The sequence below is a fragment of the Panthera tigris genome, chromosome C2 (assembly GCF_018350195.1).
Source record: "Panthera tigris isolate Pti1 chromosome C2, P.tigris_Pti1_mat1.1, whole genome shotgun sequence".
NCBI lineage: Eukaryota > Metazoa > Chordata > Mammalia > Carnivora > Felidae > Panthera > Panthera tigris.
This window is the reverse complement of record NC_056668.1, coordinates 48719585-48735743: the sequence shown is the minus strand read 5'-3', so window position 1 is coordinate 48735743 and position 16159 is coordinate 48719585. Positions and strand designations below refer to the sequence as shown.

Genomic DNA, 16159 nt, shown 5'->3' with positions numbered 1-16159 from the left:
CTGGCTTTCCTTCCCCCCCCTCCCCTCCCCCTCTTCCCCAGCCTGAGGGGTCTTGAGGTGACAGCGACAGCAACTGCGACTCCAGCAGGAGGAAGAGAAGATGGACAAGGGGAAGGCCGGGCGACGTCGATCTTCATCCGGTGAGAACGGGTCGGAGGAGGGCTGAGCATATTCTCTTCAACCTTGGGCAAATGGGAGGTACAGGCGGCGACGGGTGCGGCGGCCCGGACCAGAGAGGGCTCGGGCTCGAGCTCCCGTGGGGGCTCGGGCTCCCGTTCGCGCGGGGAGGGGAGGGGCGGGGAGGGTACGAGCGGAGGGGCGCGCACAATGGAAGACTCCCGGGGCGCCCCCGCCTCTGCCAGTCGGAGACCGAGTCCTAGCTGTCATCAAAGCGCTGGCCGCTCTTAACCCCAACACCCCTTCAGGTTTTCCCTCGTCCCCCGAACACCTTGCGTGAGTCTCGTCGGCCCAGGAATCTTCCCGGTTGGCTTGCCGCTCCCCTGCCACGCCTTCTTCCAATTCCACCAGTGTACCAGTTTCACTTCCAGCCCCTGACCCCACTTTTTCTCTATTTCTTTGATTCTCGATTCAGCTTCCTTCTCACCCCCTTACCTCGGGGCAGGTATAGCAGCGGCTGCAAAGGGGGAGAGGCGGGGCTTGTTAATTGACACTTCGTCGCTCAGATCAGCGCTGCGACGGGTTTCGTTCTTTTGAACAGGCCCTCTTAATAACCTTTTTCTTTTCCAGCCTCCTGCTGCTTCTTCCAGAAGTGATTAAAAAGTCGAACAAAGGATTTGAAGTTGTGCTTCCATTGTGTTTTTATTCTCCGTGTATTTTTGTTTTTGAAATTGCTTTATGGCTTCAGCTCGGGGTACTACATGTTGGAAACACAAAAGTGGAGTTGTAAGACATGAGGTAGAGCTCCTCGTAGTCAACAAGTTTTTGTCAAAGATCTCATCTGCTAAGAGTACCTCATTTCCTCGTGTTAAGTCCTGTGGATGCACTGGAGGAGGAGAGGGGGAGGAGTCTATTTTTAATAAGCTTACAGTTCAGTCCACAAACTAACACCCAATGAATCAGTTAATTCATTGTCTCCTTTCTTACTGTACCGTTTATTTTTGCAAAGACAGTCTTAGCAATTACAAATTTATTAGGAGTCTCTGATGGCAGTGCGTCTCAAACCTTTTTCTGCCTTATTTGCAAAGGAGGAGTGAACAGGATTTCTGGGACATTGCTTGAAGCAGTTAAAAACCTGACTCCCTTTTCATAAGCAACTGTGTGTGTGTGTGTGTGTGTGTGTGTGTGTGTGTTTTCTAGGGATATTCTTTGCCTTTGAAAGTATGTGCATTACATATATGAAAGTACCAGCCTGCAATAGATCAGTGTTTATTTTAATATACTTTTTTTCCTCTTCTAAGACCTTCATGTAAAATTTACACATTAGGAAAATGCGCATTGTTCATCTGCTGCCAATTGCATGCTTTCTAACAGAGCTTTAGGGATTATTATTCTTCAGTTTAAGATGCACAGCCTTTTTTCAATTAAGTGCATTTCATCTTAATACATTTCTTTTGAGGGGGAGCAGCAAGATATTAACCCTGTCCTTCAGCAAATCCCATCTCCTTTCACTTGTCACATTTATTACAGTTAACATGATGCAAGTAGCCGTGGGAGGTAAAATTTGAAAACACAGCTGTTATTTCATAAAAGATAGTGATGTTTATGTTACCTATACCTCTGGAGAAGATTTTTTTTTTTTTTCCTGGTGATTTTCTTTTTGGAGCTGTCCTTTTTGAAAAATAATTGCTATTGTATAAAACCCATTCTCAAATCTAATATTACCTAGCTGTTTTCCAGTATTCATCTGGTTTTAAGAGACGAATATTAATTTTTAAGAATGATTCTAAAGTATGTTTAATTTTCTCCACAGATTATCAGAAATAAAACTAATCAGTTGGTTTGAAGGGATTCTGGATTCTGTGTGATATTTGTATGCATATATTTGCCATTTCATTAGGAGTGGTTGCTAACTTGAACTTATGACCGGAAGTGACATTTGTGGTCATCAGAATTTCCAAGTACCCAAAGAGAGGAATTTGATTAATAGGAAGAATTCTATTTAGTTAGAAGTAGAATGTGGATGGCATTGGGGAAAAAAAAAAATGAAGTTTCAAAGTTTCCTCTGTGAGACTGCACTAGGTTTCCCTAAAACATACACCTAAAGAAGAAACTGTGAAGGGTTACATAGTGCATTGCTGATATATCTTTTAGTTGCAAGTAGCACTCACTTGCAATTGGTTTAAGTTAAACACAAAACAAGTATTTATGGATTCATGTAACTGATAACTCTAAGAGTGGGATGGTTTCCAGCATGGTTATAATCTGCTTTAGGCACTGGTTCTTAAGGTGTGTTGGGGACCTCTGGGTTCCCTGAGACCCTTCTGGGTCTGTGAGGTCAAAATTATTTTTGTAACAATTCTAAGACACTGTTTACCTTTTCCTCTTATTCTCCCACATGTGTACAGTAGAGTTTTCCAGAGGCTACATGACATGTATCACAACAAATTGAATGCAGAAACAGATGGGGGGGAAACAGTTGTCTTTTATTAAGCTAGACATGAAAGAGATTTGCAAATAAGTAAAATACTGCCATTCTTCTCAACATTAAAACAATTATTTTTCATATAATACTTGAGCCATGTTAGCATGCAATGAGTTTATTTTTAAATGAATTGATATTTTAAAATTAAAAGAAAAATTTTATAAGTAGAAGAATCACAAAAGCTCTGATTAACTTACTTTTCTGTAATGTGTCCATTAATCAGGAATTCAGCACAAAACACCTTTGAGCAGTGAGACGAGAAATTACAAAGTCTGTATGCTAAAGTTTACTTGTGAGAAGCTTCTCTAGCTTTTCTTCAGAGTACGTTGTATCTATATTTTAAAATTATTTGTAACCCCAATGAGCATGAATATCTTATTTTCAAGTTCACAGAATATCAAAAGCAGTAAATTAAATGGGACACAGATAAAAAATTCACTGGTGCCAAAGACGGGTCCACTAACAACTGAGTAAAATAATAATTAAATAATGCACAGTTCATTCAAGGGAGAATGACCATTAGAAATGTTTAATAACAAAAGTATAACAGATAAATTAGAGTCATAGATAACAATTTTCAAATGAATCTTTGATTTCAAACAGGAAATTTCAAGTGAATTTCAGGTTTTCAATGGATTGCTTCAGGCAACATGCAAGGAATCTGTGTTCACTTTCATTTAAGTTAAGGGTACATATGTTGAGTACTTTGGTACTAAGCAGTGTACTAAGAATTTTAGGGACTTTAATTCTTTCAAAAGCCCTGTGAAGTGGTTATTATTTCTGATATACAGATGAGAAAACTGGATTTAGAGAGGGTAAGCAACTGTTAGCAATAGCAAGTAAGAAGCAGAGCCAGGATTCAAAGTCTGGTCTGATTACAAAATATATAATTTTAACTTCTTTTGCTGTCACAGGGCATGGGTGAGTCTCACTTGGAAAAAAGAAGTTTCTGTGGACAAATAAGTATGAGAGCTGTAGTTACAAGAAAAATTAATTTATTGCAGAATTTTTAGAGCCTTTGTTACGCTATAGTACACTGAGCCTCTGCAAAAGAGTAGCTGAGCATGCACTGTTATTCAAACTTGTTTGATTGTGAAACTCTTCTCTCCACCCCCCCCCTCCCCCCCCCCCCCCCCCCCCCCCCCCCCCCGTTCTTTCTTGAGGATCTAGTGTCCCATGATGATATGCCTTTATTTTTTTAGTAGGCCCTGGTGCTGTCTGCATATTTTGCATTATAGGTGTAATGAACGATACTTGAAGGTCAAAATCAGAATCTGCAATTAATCATGATAAAACTACATTATGTGCATAGATGTTAGCTGAAGCCATTGGCATGAATGGAATTACCCACAGAACGTACAGAGTGAAAAACATCTTGAATCACATACATTTAATTTCAATGTAAAGAGGAAGAGACATTGGTGGGCAGATGGGCAAATTAGGAAACAAGGAGAGTGAAAAGCGGTGTAAATTACAGAGTTAAAATAGTGTGAGAGTGCTGAATTTGGCAATTAGGCGGTTACTTTTACCACTGATTTTAGTAGGACGGAAGCCAGATTTCAAGAGGCTGAATGAAACAAGGAAAACAAAATGTAAAAAAAAAAAAAAAAAAAAAAAAGAAAAAAAAAAAAGAAAAAAAAAAGATTTCTGAACAATTTGGAGTAGGACATTAGGTAGAAAGGAATTTTTTTTCCTTAAGACTCTAAGACACTTAAATCAGATTGGTATGGAGCTGGAAAGGGGTCAGTGGAAAGAGAAAGATATTAAGTAGGAGATAATTGATGGGGTGAGGTTCCAAAAGAAATGGGGGAGATTGGAATCAAGAGTTTCTTGAGATGTGCAGAAAGGAGGGAAGATGGTTAAAGATACAAATAAATTTTGAGAAGTTAATGATATTGTAGTCATGGCTTTTAAGTGAAGCAAAGAAAGATCATCTTTTGAAAAAACAAAAAGGACTTTCAAGTGGTAATAGGAGCTCAAAATGGAATAAGTAGTCAGGGATGAATAAAAGAACTGTTAACTAACTTTGAAAGTCTTTGTTAAAACAAGTGTGAATTTTGGGGCACCTGGGTGGCTCAGTAGGTTAAGTGGCTGACTTGGGCTCAGGTCATGATCTTGCAGGCCATGGGTTTGAGCCCTGTGTGGGGCTCTGTGCACATAGCTTAGAGCCTGGAGCCTGCTTCAACTTCTGTCTCCCTCTCTCTCTGCCCCTCCCCTGTTCACACTGTATGTGTCTCTCTCAAAAATGAATAAACATTAAAAGAAAAAAAAACAAGTGTGAGTTTTGTAGTTAGTAGTAGTAATAGTAGTAAGTAGTATTTGCAGTTACTATTATGTGACTTTCTTCAGAAGTGCTAACAAGTCTAAGAGCAAGAATTTGGGGCAAAAAACATATCTTTTATAAAGGGAGAGGGAGCTAATAACACATTTGCAGATTTTTTTTTTTTTTTAAGTTTATTTTGAGAGAGAGAATCCCACGCAGCCTCCACACTGTCTGTGTAGAGCCTGATGCGGGGCTCAATCTCAAGAACTGTGTCAAAATCAAGAGTCGGAACTTAACTGACAGAACCACCCAGATACCCCTGAAAATGTTTTTGTAGAATATTCCCAATGTAACTCTCACCTTTTGCTTCATTCCCCCGCTTCCCAATTACAAAAATCTATCTGGTCATATGGTTCAACCAACATTTGTTGAACACCTATTGGACTTTTGCTGGGTGATATTTTATTTAGTTCTTAGAGCCAAGTTTTCTTCTTTTTTCTATTGTCATCATATATATTATTTAATGAAGACATTTTGTGAGAACTTGCTGCTCTTCAGATTATTTTTTGACCTTTATGTTTAGTCCATTAGATTCTGTAAAATATATCAATGTAAATTCAAATTCTAACAGGTTAATTTAAAACAAAGGATAGCTGTGAGAGGATTTATTTTATTACACTGTGTATTTCATTTAGATATTAAATGATAATTTTTACCATGTCTTTGTAGAAATTGTCACAGAAGGAAAAAGGAAAAAGTCTTCATCTTCTGAGTTACATAAGGTATGCATTAGTTTTGCTTTTAATCTGTTCATTATCTTCAGAGTTACTAATATTGAAAGTATTTTGCTATTTATTTTTTAAACAAAAATTTAAAGAAAATATAAAAACTTAATCAGTGTTTTATAGGGAATGGTATATCCTAATTATTTCAAGGGTTAACCAAGAAAATTTCTGGGATGTGACTTACTTAAATCATTGTGAGATGTATCAGTACAGTTTCCAGACCTTATTTTAGATTTTATATAAAACATAACCCAGCATTTCTTTGATAACTGAATATATTAGTTATCATTCATTCATTTTAATACTGTAGATATACAAAAGTTGTGCTCAAGTCATGTGCTGAAAATTACTATTTAAAATATTTCCTGTGAAACTTTAAAAAAAATTTATTTAGTTCTTTTATGTAAGCCAAGAGTAGCAAAAGAAGCAAAATGAAGTTTCTACCTATGTAGAAAGTGTTTCAAAAAATATAATTTGTTTTTAGAAAAATGATCTTTTTTCCTCTAGAATTTTGTGATATTTTATTTACTTAAGTTTATTCTGAGAGAGAGAGAGAGAGAGAGAGAGAGAATGCAAGTGGGGGAGGGCTGGAGAGAGAGAGGGAGAGACAGAGAATTCCAAGCAGGCTCTGCACTGTCAGTGCAAAGCCTGATGGAGGGCTCTAGCCTGTGAGATCACAGCCTCAGCCGATGTCTGATGCTTAAAGGAGCCACCCAGGCGCCCCTAGCATTTTGTGACTTAAACACAGTAGTATCCTGATATACATTGTAATAATTTATTAGACACCTTTTACTGAAGCATTCCAAATTATGCAGAGAGGACTTTTAATTTGACAGAGAGAACTTTAATTTGGTACATTTCATGGAACAAAGAGGGAGAAGAAACCATAAAGAGGGCTTTGAGAGAGAATCAAGAGCACACAGACCACAAGACCAAACAGAAAGTATGGCTTTAGGTACTCTTCTGCCTTGGCTTACTTCACATTTGTGGAGCGTGGATTTGTGTGTGGATTCACTCAAAATTCTGGATTTGGCTTCAGTGGCGTAAATGAGGGGGATAAAAAGAAATTCTCACATTGCTACCATTCCCAATTTTAAATACCTCTGTATTGACTACTGCTGCTTCTGTGTTTAATACCTCCAGTGAAGTGAAATGCTCTGTTTTAGGCTGTTGCTTCATGCAGTTGAATCTGAAAGTCCACCATTAGAAGTTCATAGTATTGAGTAAATACATTTGTTTTATTTTTAGATGAACTGCACTATTTTTTTTTAACTTTTTATTTTCCAGTACCTTTAGATTTACAGAAAATTTACAGAAATAGTACAGCGTTTGCATCTACCCTTCACTCAGCTTCCCCTAGTGTTAATATCTTACATAACCACAGTGTAATGACCACAATTAAGAAATTAATGTTGGTACAATACTTTAAGCTACAGACATTTGGATTTCTTAAGGTTTTTTAAAGATTTTGTTTTGGGGGGGCCTGGGTGTCTCAGTCGGTTAAGCATCCGATGTTGGCTCAGGTCATGATCTCATGGTTCACGAGTTTAAGCCCTGTATCAGGCTCTGTGCTGACAGCTCGGAGCCTGAAGCCTGCTTCGGATTCTGTGTCCCCATCTCTCTCTGCCCCTCCCCCACTCGCACTCTGTCTGTCTCTCTCAATAATAAATAAACATTTAAAAAAATCTTATTTTAAAGTAATCTCTACACTCAATGTGGGGTTTGAACTCAAAACCCTGAAATCTCATGCGCCACCGACTGAGCCAGCCAGGTGCCCCAGTTTTGTTTTGTTTTCTTTTTTTTTTCACACTAATGTCATTTTTCTGTTCCAGGATCCCACGTTGCATTTAGGTGTCATGTCTCCTTGATTTCCTTCATTCTGTGACAGTTCTTCAGTCCGTATTCCTTCATGGTCATGACATTTTAAAAGAGTACTGTGATTTTTTTCAGTATTTTGTTGAATATCTCTCAATTTGGCTTTGTCTCTGGTTTCTTATAATTAGATTAAAGTTATGGTGTTTTGGAAAGAATATGTGATGTGCCCTTCTCAGTGTATCCTATCAGTGTAACCATTACTGGTTATGTCAGTCCCGACTGCCTGCTTAAGATGGCTTCTATCTGGTTACTCCTTCACTTTGTAATAGGTATCTTGGGAGAGCTACTTTGAATCTGTACTGCAAATACACTGTTTCTTAAACTTTCGCTCACTGTTTAACCACCTAGTGGTGGATCTTGCCTGCAGCGCTTGTGTATACAATAGTCTATTGGTGATTTTCTATTTCCCTCATTCCCTTCATATTTATTAATTGAAGTTCTTCTGTAAGGGAGACCTGCCCCTCTTCCCTCCTTATTTATTTATTCAGTTATTTATTTTTATCAATATGGATTCATAGGTATTTTATTCTATGGGTTATAATTTATTGTAGCATTATTGGTTTTGTTGCTCAAATGTTCTAGCTTTGGTATTGGCAGATCTTTTAGTTTGGCTTCTGTGCCCTTTGGACATGCTGCTTTTTTTTTTTTTTTAAGTTTATTTATTTTGAGGGGGAAGAGGGGCAGAGAGGGAGGAAGAGAGAACCTAGCGCGCTTGAATCTGTGAGATCATGACCTGAGCTGAAGTCAAGAGTCAGGTGCTTAAATGATTGAATAACCCAGGTGCCCCCCCTCAGTACTGATACTTTTTAAAAAAAAATTTTTTTTAGTGTTTATTTATTTTTGAGAGATGGAGAAAGAGCACAAGTGGGGAAGGAGCAGAGAGAGAGAGGGAGACACAGAATCCAAAGCAGGCTCCAGGCTCTGAGCTGTCAGCACAGAGCCTGATGCGGGGCTCGAACTCACGAACGATGAGATAATGACCTGAGCTGAAGTCGGTGCTTAACCAACTGAGCCACCCAGGTGCCCCAGTATATTAAATTCTTAAAAAAATTTTTTTTTATATTTATTTATTTTCGAGAGGGAGAGAGTGCAAGCAGAAGATGGGCAGAGAGAGAGAGAGAGAGAGGGAGACACAGAATCTGAAGCAGGCTCCAGACTCAGCTGTCAGCACAGAGTCCGACATGGGGCTCGAACCTACCAACGGCAAGATAATGACCTGAGCTGTAGTCAGATACTTAACCAACTGCGCCATGCAGGTGCCCCAGCATATTAAATTCTTGTTAGTAGTTTATATTACTGCTTTTTCTCTCAAGGTAGCTAGGGAAATAAATTACTGAAAGAATTAGGGCTGTGATGGGTATAGGTACAAGACACTGATACATTTTGACTTTAAAGTATTTGAAAAATATTTCTGAAGGGGCCCCTGGATGGCTCAGTCAGTTAAGCATCAGACTATTGATTTCAGCTCAGCTCATGGTCTCATGGTTTGTGAGTTTGAGCCCTGCATAGGGCTCTGTGCTGACAGTGCAGAGCCTGCTTGGGATTCTTTGTCTCTGCCCCTCCCATTGCTCGCTCTCTCTTTCAAAATAAACAAATAAACTTAAAAAAATTTTTTTCTAAAGCAATACCAGTTTGTTGTAGAGAAATTAGAAAAGTGAGTTGAGGAAAAAAGACCACTCAGGCAGGACCAAAATTAATGTTTGGATGTATATCTTCCTAGTTTTCCTATTTTTTTGGTTTTGTTTTTATTTTAACTTGTTTTATGTTTTATTTTTTTTTAATTTACATCCAAATTAGTTAGCATATAACTAATAGTTACGTAGTACCTAGTTACATAGTACATAGTTACATAGTTTCGTGTCCCTTCGAAACAGCATACCTGTATCCCTTGGATAAATGCCTAGTAGTGCAATTGCTGGGTCATAGGGTAGCTCTATTTTTAATTTTTTGAGGAACCTTCATACTGTTTTCCAGAGTGGCTGCACCAGCTTGCATTCCCACCTAGTTTTTCTATTTGCATATCCATGTATAACAAACACATATTTAAATATTAAAAAATAGAAAACCACAGAATACTGTTTTATAATTTGCTTTTTCTGCTTAACTATATATTATGAACATCATTTTCTGAAATCAAATTTAAAGTATGGCTCAGTAGGTATTTGTTGAGTACTTAACATGTATTGGACACTATACTAGGCATAAGTACCAGGAAAACAGTAGCAAACATTTTTAATGGCTACATTGTATTCAGTTATATGGGTGTATCACAGTTAATTTAATCAATATCCTATTGTATTTTTGAGTTTTGTTTGTTTGTTTGTTTTTTAAGTAAACTACACCCAACATGGGGCTCAAACTCATGACGCGGAGATCAGGAGTCACATGTTTTACTAACTGAGCTAGTCAGGCACCCCTTGAATTGTTTTTAATTAAAAAAAGAAATTATGAACAGTGCTGTAGTTGTTATCCTTGTAGCTAAATCTCTGGAACATCATTATTTCCTAAATTATTCCTGGCCTTTTTTTTTTTTTTTGGATATATTTTTTTAAGTTTATTTATTTTGAGAGAGAGAGAGAGAGAGAGAGTATGAGCAGGGGAGGGGTGGAGAGAGAGGGAATCCCAAGCTTATAGCGCAGAGACTGACTGATGTGGGGCTCCAACTCACTAACTGTGAGACATGACCTGAGTGAAGCCAAGAGTCGGATGCTTAACTGACTGAGCCACCCAGGTGCCACTGGCCTTTTAATAGCTGAATGTAGGTTAATTCAAACCTGTTCACCCTCTCACTCCCTGTTTTTTTTTTTTTCAAGTTTATATATTTATTTTGAGAGAGAAAGAGAGAGGGAGGGAGAGAGAGAGAAAAAGAGAAAACACATGGGGGGAGGAGCAGAGAGATTGGCAGAGAGAGAATTTCAAGCAGTCTCCTTTCAGTGCGGGCTGGAACTTACCATGAGATCATGACCTGAGCTGAGATCAAGAGTCATATGCTTAATTTTAATTGACTGAGCCAACCAGGTGCCCCAAAGCTGATATCTTGGTATATGTGAAGTAAGAGTGTGAATACCTTGAATTCTGCTAATGGGGGATCCATAGTTTTTGGATTTACGTATGAGGAAGTTGCTATTCTAGTTTGAATATTGAAAAATAAGAGTTTAAAAAATTATTTATTTATTTATTTTGAGAGGGTGGGGATGGGGAGACAGAGAGTGAGAGGGAGAGAGAATTCTAAGCAGGCTCTGCACTTCAGAGGGCTGAATCTCATGAACCATGAGATCATGACCTGAGCAGAGATCAAGAGTCCGACACTTAATCAACTGATCCATCCAAGCACCCTGAAAAATAAGACTTTTATTCTTCCTTGGTAAGTAATAGCCATACCTTTGGACAGACCCCCAATTTTCTTTAAATAATAACTTTATATTTAAGTAGTATCTGAATAAGTAAGCGATTAAGATTCTGAAGTTCTGTATTAAGAACATGGAAGAGATCATTTTAACCTGAACAATTTAATGAGCATATGTTAGTAATGTGTAACTTGTCAGTGGATTCCAGCATCTTTTTTTTCTCCTGGATTATCTGCTTTTGATAGCATTTTCTTTTTGAAGGCTATACTGTAATGAATCAGGTATAGAATGAACCTGAAGGTGACTACATGACTTGATCTGCTGAAGAGCTTGTTTAGTATTACATTTGAACATTAGTAAGTAAAATAAATGCTCTTGAGCTTTGTTTTGGGGAAGTTATTAGAGTTCTATTGATATATTTAAGTGTAATGTGAAGGGAAGGAGATTTAGAACCCATTTTTGCCTTAAAAGTTTAAATTTGAATCTTTATTAGAAGCCTGTTGAAATACTTGAGAGTGTTAGGAGTTCCTTCTGATTCTTGTAAATGGAATTATAATGTATGCTTTATAGAATCATGAATAGCTTAGAATCTTTATTGGTTGTACACAGCTGAGACCATGATTAAAATTTGTGTAAGACTAGATCAAGTTGTTGCAAAAAGGCTTACATTATTTTTTTATCAGTCATTAAGAAAAAAGTGAGCGTGGAAAAAACTGACAGTAGTTAGTTGTACCTGAAATCTGCTTGTCCTATGCTTGTATACAATATTAGTGTGAGAGATTTAAATCTATAATTTATTAATCAGGAAGCTACAGCAGAGGCTTTTCTGGAGCTTTAAATATTAATATTTTTTCCCTTACCTTTAACAGTTGCATTGTATTCCTATCAAAACATTTGGAAGCTAGGAAAACACAAAAATGAAAATAAAATTCATCTCTTATCTCACTAGAGATAATCACTGTCAAACATTGTTATGTACAGCCTTTCACATTTTATTTCTATTCATGGATTTTTTTTTTTTGCCTTATAAAGAAAGATCATTCTGAATCTGTGTTTTTCTTTTATACTTATTTTATTTGAAATAATTTCTTTTTTTTCTTAAAGTTTATTTTTTTTGATAATCTCTGCACCCAGTTTGAGTAGGGCTCAAACTCATGACCCTGAGATCAGGAGTTGCATGCTTTTCTGACTGAGGCAGTCAGGCTCCCCCAAAATAATTTCTTAATATCATTAATTTTCTGGAACATGTTGTTTAATAACAACTGAATAGTATCTTACTTGGTTTAATTTTGCCATAATTTTGCATTATTGTTCTTTTATTATTTCTAGTTTTTCTATATTAAAATAATATGTGGTCTATATCCCTTTTCATAAATATTTATATATACTTTTATTTTCAAAGCTTTTAATGCTAGTTTATAGAGTTTTAATAAATATCCGTATTTCATGTGTCTATACTTTGGAGGGAATAGAGAACTGCCCTTTTTCTTTTAATGTTTGTTTATTTTTGAGAGAGAGAGAGAGAGAGAGAGAATGAGCAGGGGAAGGGCAGAGAGAGAGGGAGAGGAGAATCCTAAGTGGGCTGCACAGTGTCAGTGTAGAGCCTGTCACGGGGCTCAGTCTCACAAACCATAAGATAATGACCTGAGCTGGAATCAGGAAGTCAGATGCTTAACCAACTGAGCCACCCATGTGCCCCAAGAACTGCCCTTTTTGAATATAGGATAAATTATATTTTGTGTCTGTCCTAATGGAAGTATACATAAATATTTATTAGGGTAAATAATTCATTGATACTGAGTATAAGCCATTCATAGGTAAAATGATTGAAAACAAGTTACTGTGGAAAAAGAATATAAAATCTTCTACAGAAGACATCAGCAGTATTTTATAAGAAACTAATTTTACAGAATACACAGTACTTTTCTAAATTTTAGTTACTGTCCTACAAGTTTGAACTGGGTAACTTTTTTTTCTTTCTTTTTTTTAATATCCAAGGTAGTTAACATATAGTATAGTATTGGTTTCAGGAGTAGAGTTTAGTGATTTATCACCTACATATAACACCCAGTGCTCATCCCAACAAGTGCCCTTCTTAATGCCCATCACCCATTTAGCCCATTTCCTTCCCCTTTCCCCTCCAGCAACCCTCATTCTGCTCTCACTATTTAAGTCTCTTATGAAAAAAAAAGTCTCTTATGGTTTGCCTCCCTATTTTTAACTTATTTTTACTTCCTTTTCTCTATGCTCATCTGTTTTGTTTCTTAAATTCCACAGATGAGTAAAATTGTATAATATTTGTCTTTCTCTGATTGACTTATTTTGCTTAGTGTAATACACTCCAGCTGCATCCACATTGTTGCAAATGGCAAGATTTCATTCTTTTTGATTGCCAAGTATTATTCCTTTTTGTATATACCCCGCATCTTCTTCATCCGCTTATCAGTCGATGGACATTTGGGCTCTTTCCATACTTTGGCTATTGTTGATAGTGCTGCTATAAACATGGGGTGCACGTGTCCCTTTGAAACAGCATACCTGTATCCCTTGGATAAATACCCAGTAGAGCAGTTGCTGGTTCGTAGGGTAGTTCTATTTTTAATTTTTTGAGGAACCTCCATACTGTTTTCCAGAGTGGCTATACCAGTTTGCATTCCCACCAACAGTGTAAGAGGATTCCCTTTTTGCTACATCCTTGCCAACATATGTTGTTTCTTGAATTATTAATTTTAGCCATTTTGACCGGTGTGAGGTAGTATCTCATTGTGGTTTTGATTTGGATTTCCCTGATGAGTGATGTTGAGCATCTTTTCATGTTAGCCATCTGGATGTCTCCTTGGGAATAGTGCCTGTTTATGTCTTCTTCGCAATAGTTCACTGGATTATTTGTTTTTGGGGTGTTGAGTTTGATAAGTTCTTTATAGATTTTGGATACTAACCCTTTATCAAATAAGTATTTCAGAAATATCTTCTCCCATTCCATAGGTTGCCTTCTAGTTCTGTTGATTGTTTCCCTGAACGGGGCAACTTTTTAGGTTATTATAAGGGCCATGCAACTACTTACCCCAAACTTAGTAGTTTGAACTTATTTTATTCAGGAATCTGCAGTCTGGGCATGGTTCAATTGGAGATAACTTTTCTTTTTTTCACTTGCGAGTTAGGTAGGTTGGCTTGGAGGTCAGGGCCTTTGATCACTTTGAAGGCTTGCTCACTCACTTATCTTGATTCCTGTGCTGAGAAAACTCAGTATCATGGTGTAGATTTATTTCTTTTTCGATGTTTCCAGTATAGTGGCTTAAGGGTGTCCAAGATTTTTTTCTATTGGCTCAGGTCTCCTGAGGAATGTGTATTGAGGGAAAGGGAGGAAAAAAAAGAGAGGAAGGAAGAGAGAACACAGAAGCATGCAAAAGCCAGGCTGAAGCAATATAAGTATTACCTTTAATGATCTAGCCTTGGAAGTCACAGGTCTGCCCAGATTCAAGGGGAAGGAACGTAAACTGCACCTGATGTTGGAGGACTGTCATTGTCACATTGTAAGAAGAGCATGTGGAATGTGGAATATTGGTGTGGCCATTTTGGGAAAAATATAATATGCCACATTATCCAATATAGGCTAAATAACCTGCTCACAACGAATCCATGGGTGTGAACAGCCTAAAGACCTTATCGTTACCCTTTAAGGAAGCAATTGTTGTTCCCTAATTAAGAATATGAAGGAAATGACTTAGAGATAATATTGTCTTTTGCAGATGAAAACATAAAAATAGGTACCTTTTTATACAGATTAGGTATAAGTAATTAAGAAGTTATTAGTGCCTTGGAGGATCAACTCAGATTGCTGTGAAATAAGGGTTGCGATAACCTTTGTTCAAATTTACTGTGTTCTCATGACTTACACTTTACTCTCACTGAAATCATTTTATGGATTGCTAATGGATGTAGTTGATATAGTACTTATTATGTTATATTTTGTAGGCTGAATTTGATGCTTAACTATCATTTATAACTTTCTCTTAATGTGAAATTTAAGGTATTTAAATTCTAAACAAATGATTTCAAACTTGTGGTTGTAATCCATACATTCATTTGTTTATACAGCATACATGAGCCATACACTTCAGAGATCTAAAGGTGACTAAGTTAAGGTCCTCTGCTTAAGGACCTCCATAGCCTGGAGAAGAAGATGGACATATAGACAAATATTTATAATATAGTATGATACATGTAATATAAATAGTGTAATAAAAATGAACCAACTACTAATACCCAGAGAAAGGAATGCCTTGGTTTGGGAGTGACAGTTGTGTGGATAGGAGACAAATTTTGAGCAGAATCTGAAGTGTTTTATAAGGGACAAGTAGAGGGAAGGGCATTCTTCATACATACATACAAAGGGAGCAGTACATACAAAGGTCTAGAGATATGAAATAATATGATGTGTTTGAAGGAGGTTGAGTAAACAGTGTGGTGGGATGTAGAGTTTGTGATGTGTGGGTGATGTTAAAGAGCCCAGATTGTTAAGAGTTTTATCTGTATGTAGTAGGTGCGGTTGTTGTATGTTAAGTATTGTAGCCATATTTAGATTTGTATACTAAAGAACTCCGGGGATAGTATTTGAAAGATTAGAAGGGATAGAGACTGTAGGTAAGAGAATATAGTATGGCTTGCTCATACTAGGCAAAGCCTAACTATAGTTAGGAAGCTATTGTGATACTTTATTTATCTACCTTAATACTGAATGAGAGGTTTTTAGAATAAAATTATATTAAACTACCTATAAATTAACCACTGAATTTAAAACTAATAGCAAAATGGGGTATGTGGTTGGCTTAGTCAGTACACGATGCAAGTCTTGATCTCAGGGTCGTGAGTTAAAGCCTCACATTAGGTGTTGAGCTTATTTAAAAAAACTGAAAAACTAATAGTAAAATATTAACGCAGGTAATATAATGATTCTGTTAGCTGATTCAGTTCTTATTTATTTCTCAGTTAGATCAATTATTTTCTCATTCTGATTTCAGATAACAAAGATGTTAAATGCAAAATCAGAGGATGTTCGTGTTCAGTCATCACTGTCCAAACTCAGAAGCTCAGAACGCTGGGATCTCCCTTTGCAGGGGGTAAATAAAAACTATTTTTTTAAAGTACATAATATTATTTAGTGTGTTGAAAATATTAAAACATTTTTTAATGTTTATTTATTTTTTAATTTTTTAAATGCTTAATTATATTAGAGAGACAAGAGTGTGAGTGGGGGAGGGGCAGAGAAAGAGGGAGACACAGAATC

At 36.9% G+C, this 16159-nt stretch overlaps 1 protein-coding gene across 8 annotated transcripts in view; it reads left to right on the top strand.

The window, feature by feature from the left end:
* Positions 1-16159, top strand: part of SENP7 (SUMO specific peptidase 7) — a 148172-nt gene that overhangs the window by 951 nt on the left and 131062 nt on the right. For 5 of the 8 annotated variants that reach the window (XM_042998694.1, XM_042998693.1, XM_042998692.1 and 2 more), the window contains exons 1-3: positions 15-140; positions 5595-5647; positions 15894-15992. In XM_042998694.1, the coding sequence (XP_042854628.1) occupies positions 101-140; positions 5595-5647; positions 15894-15992 (192 nt within the window). In that variant the 5' untranslated portion in view covers positions 15-100. Of the gene's footprint in view, positions 1-14; positions 141-5594; positions 5648-10796; positions 10890-15893; positions 15993-16159 lie in introns of those variants that run through there. The other 3 variants (XM_042998688.1, XM_042998689.1, XM_042998690.1) reach the window with 3 other exon arrangements.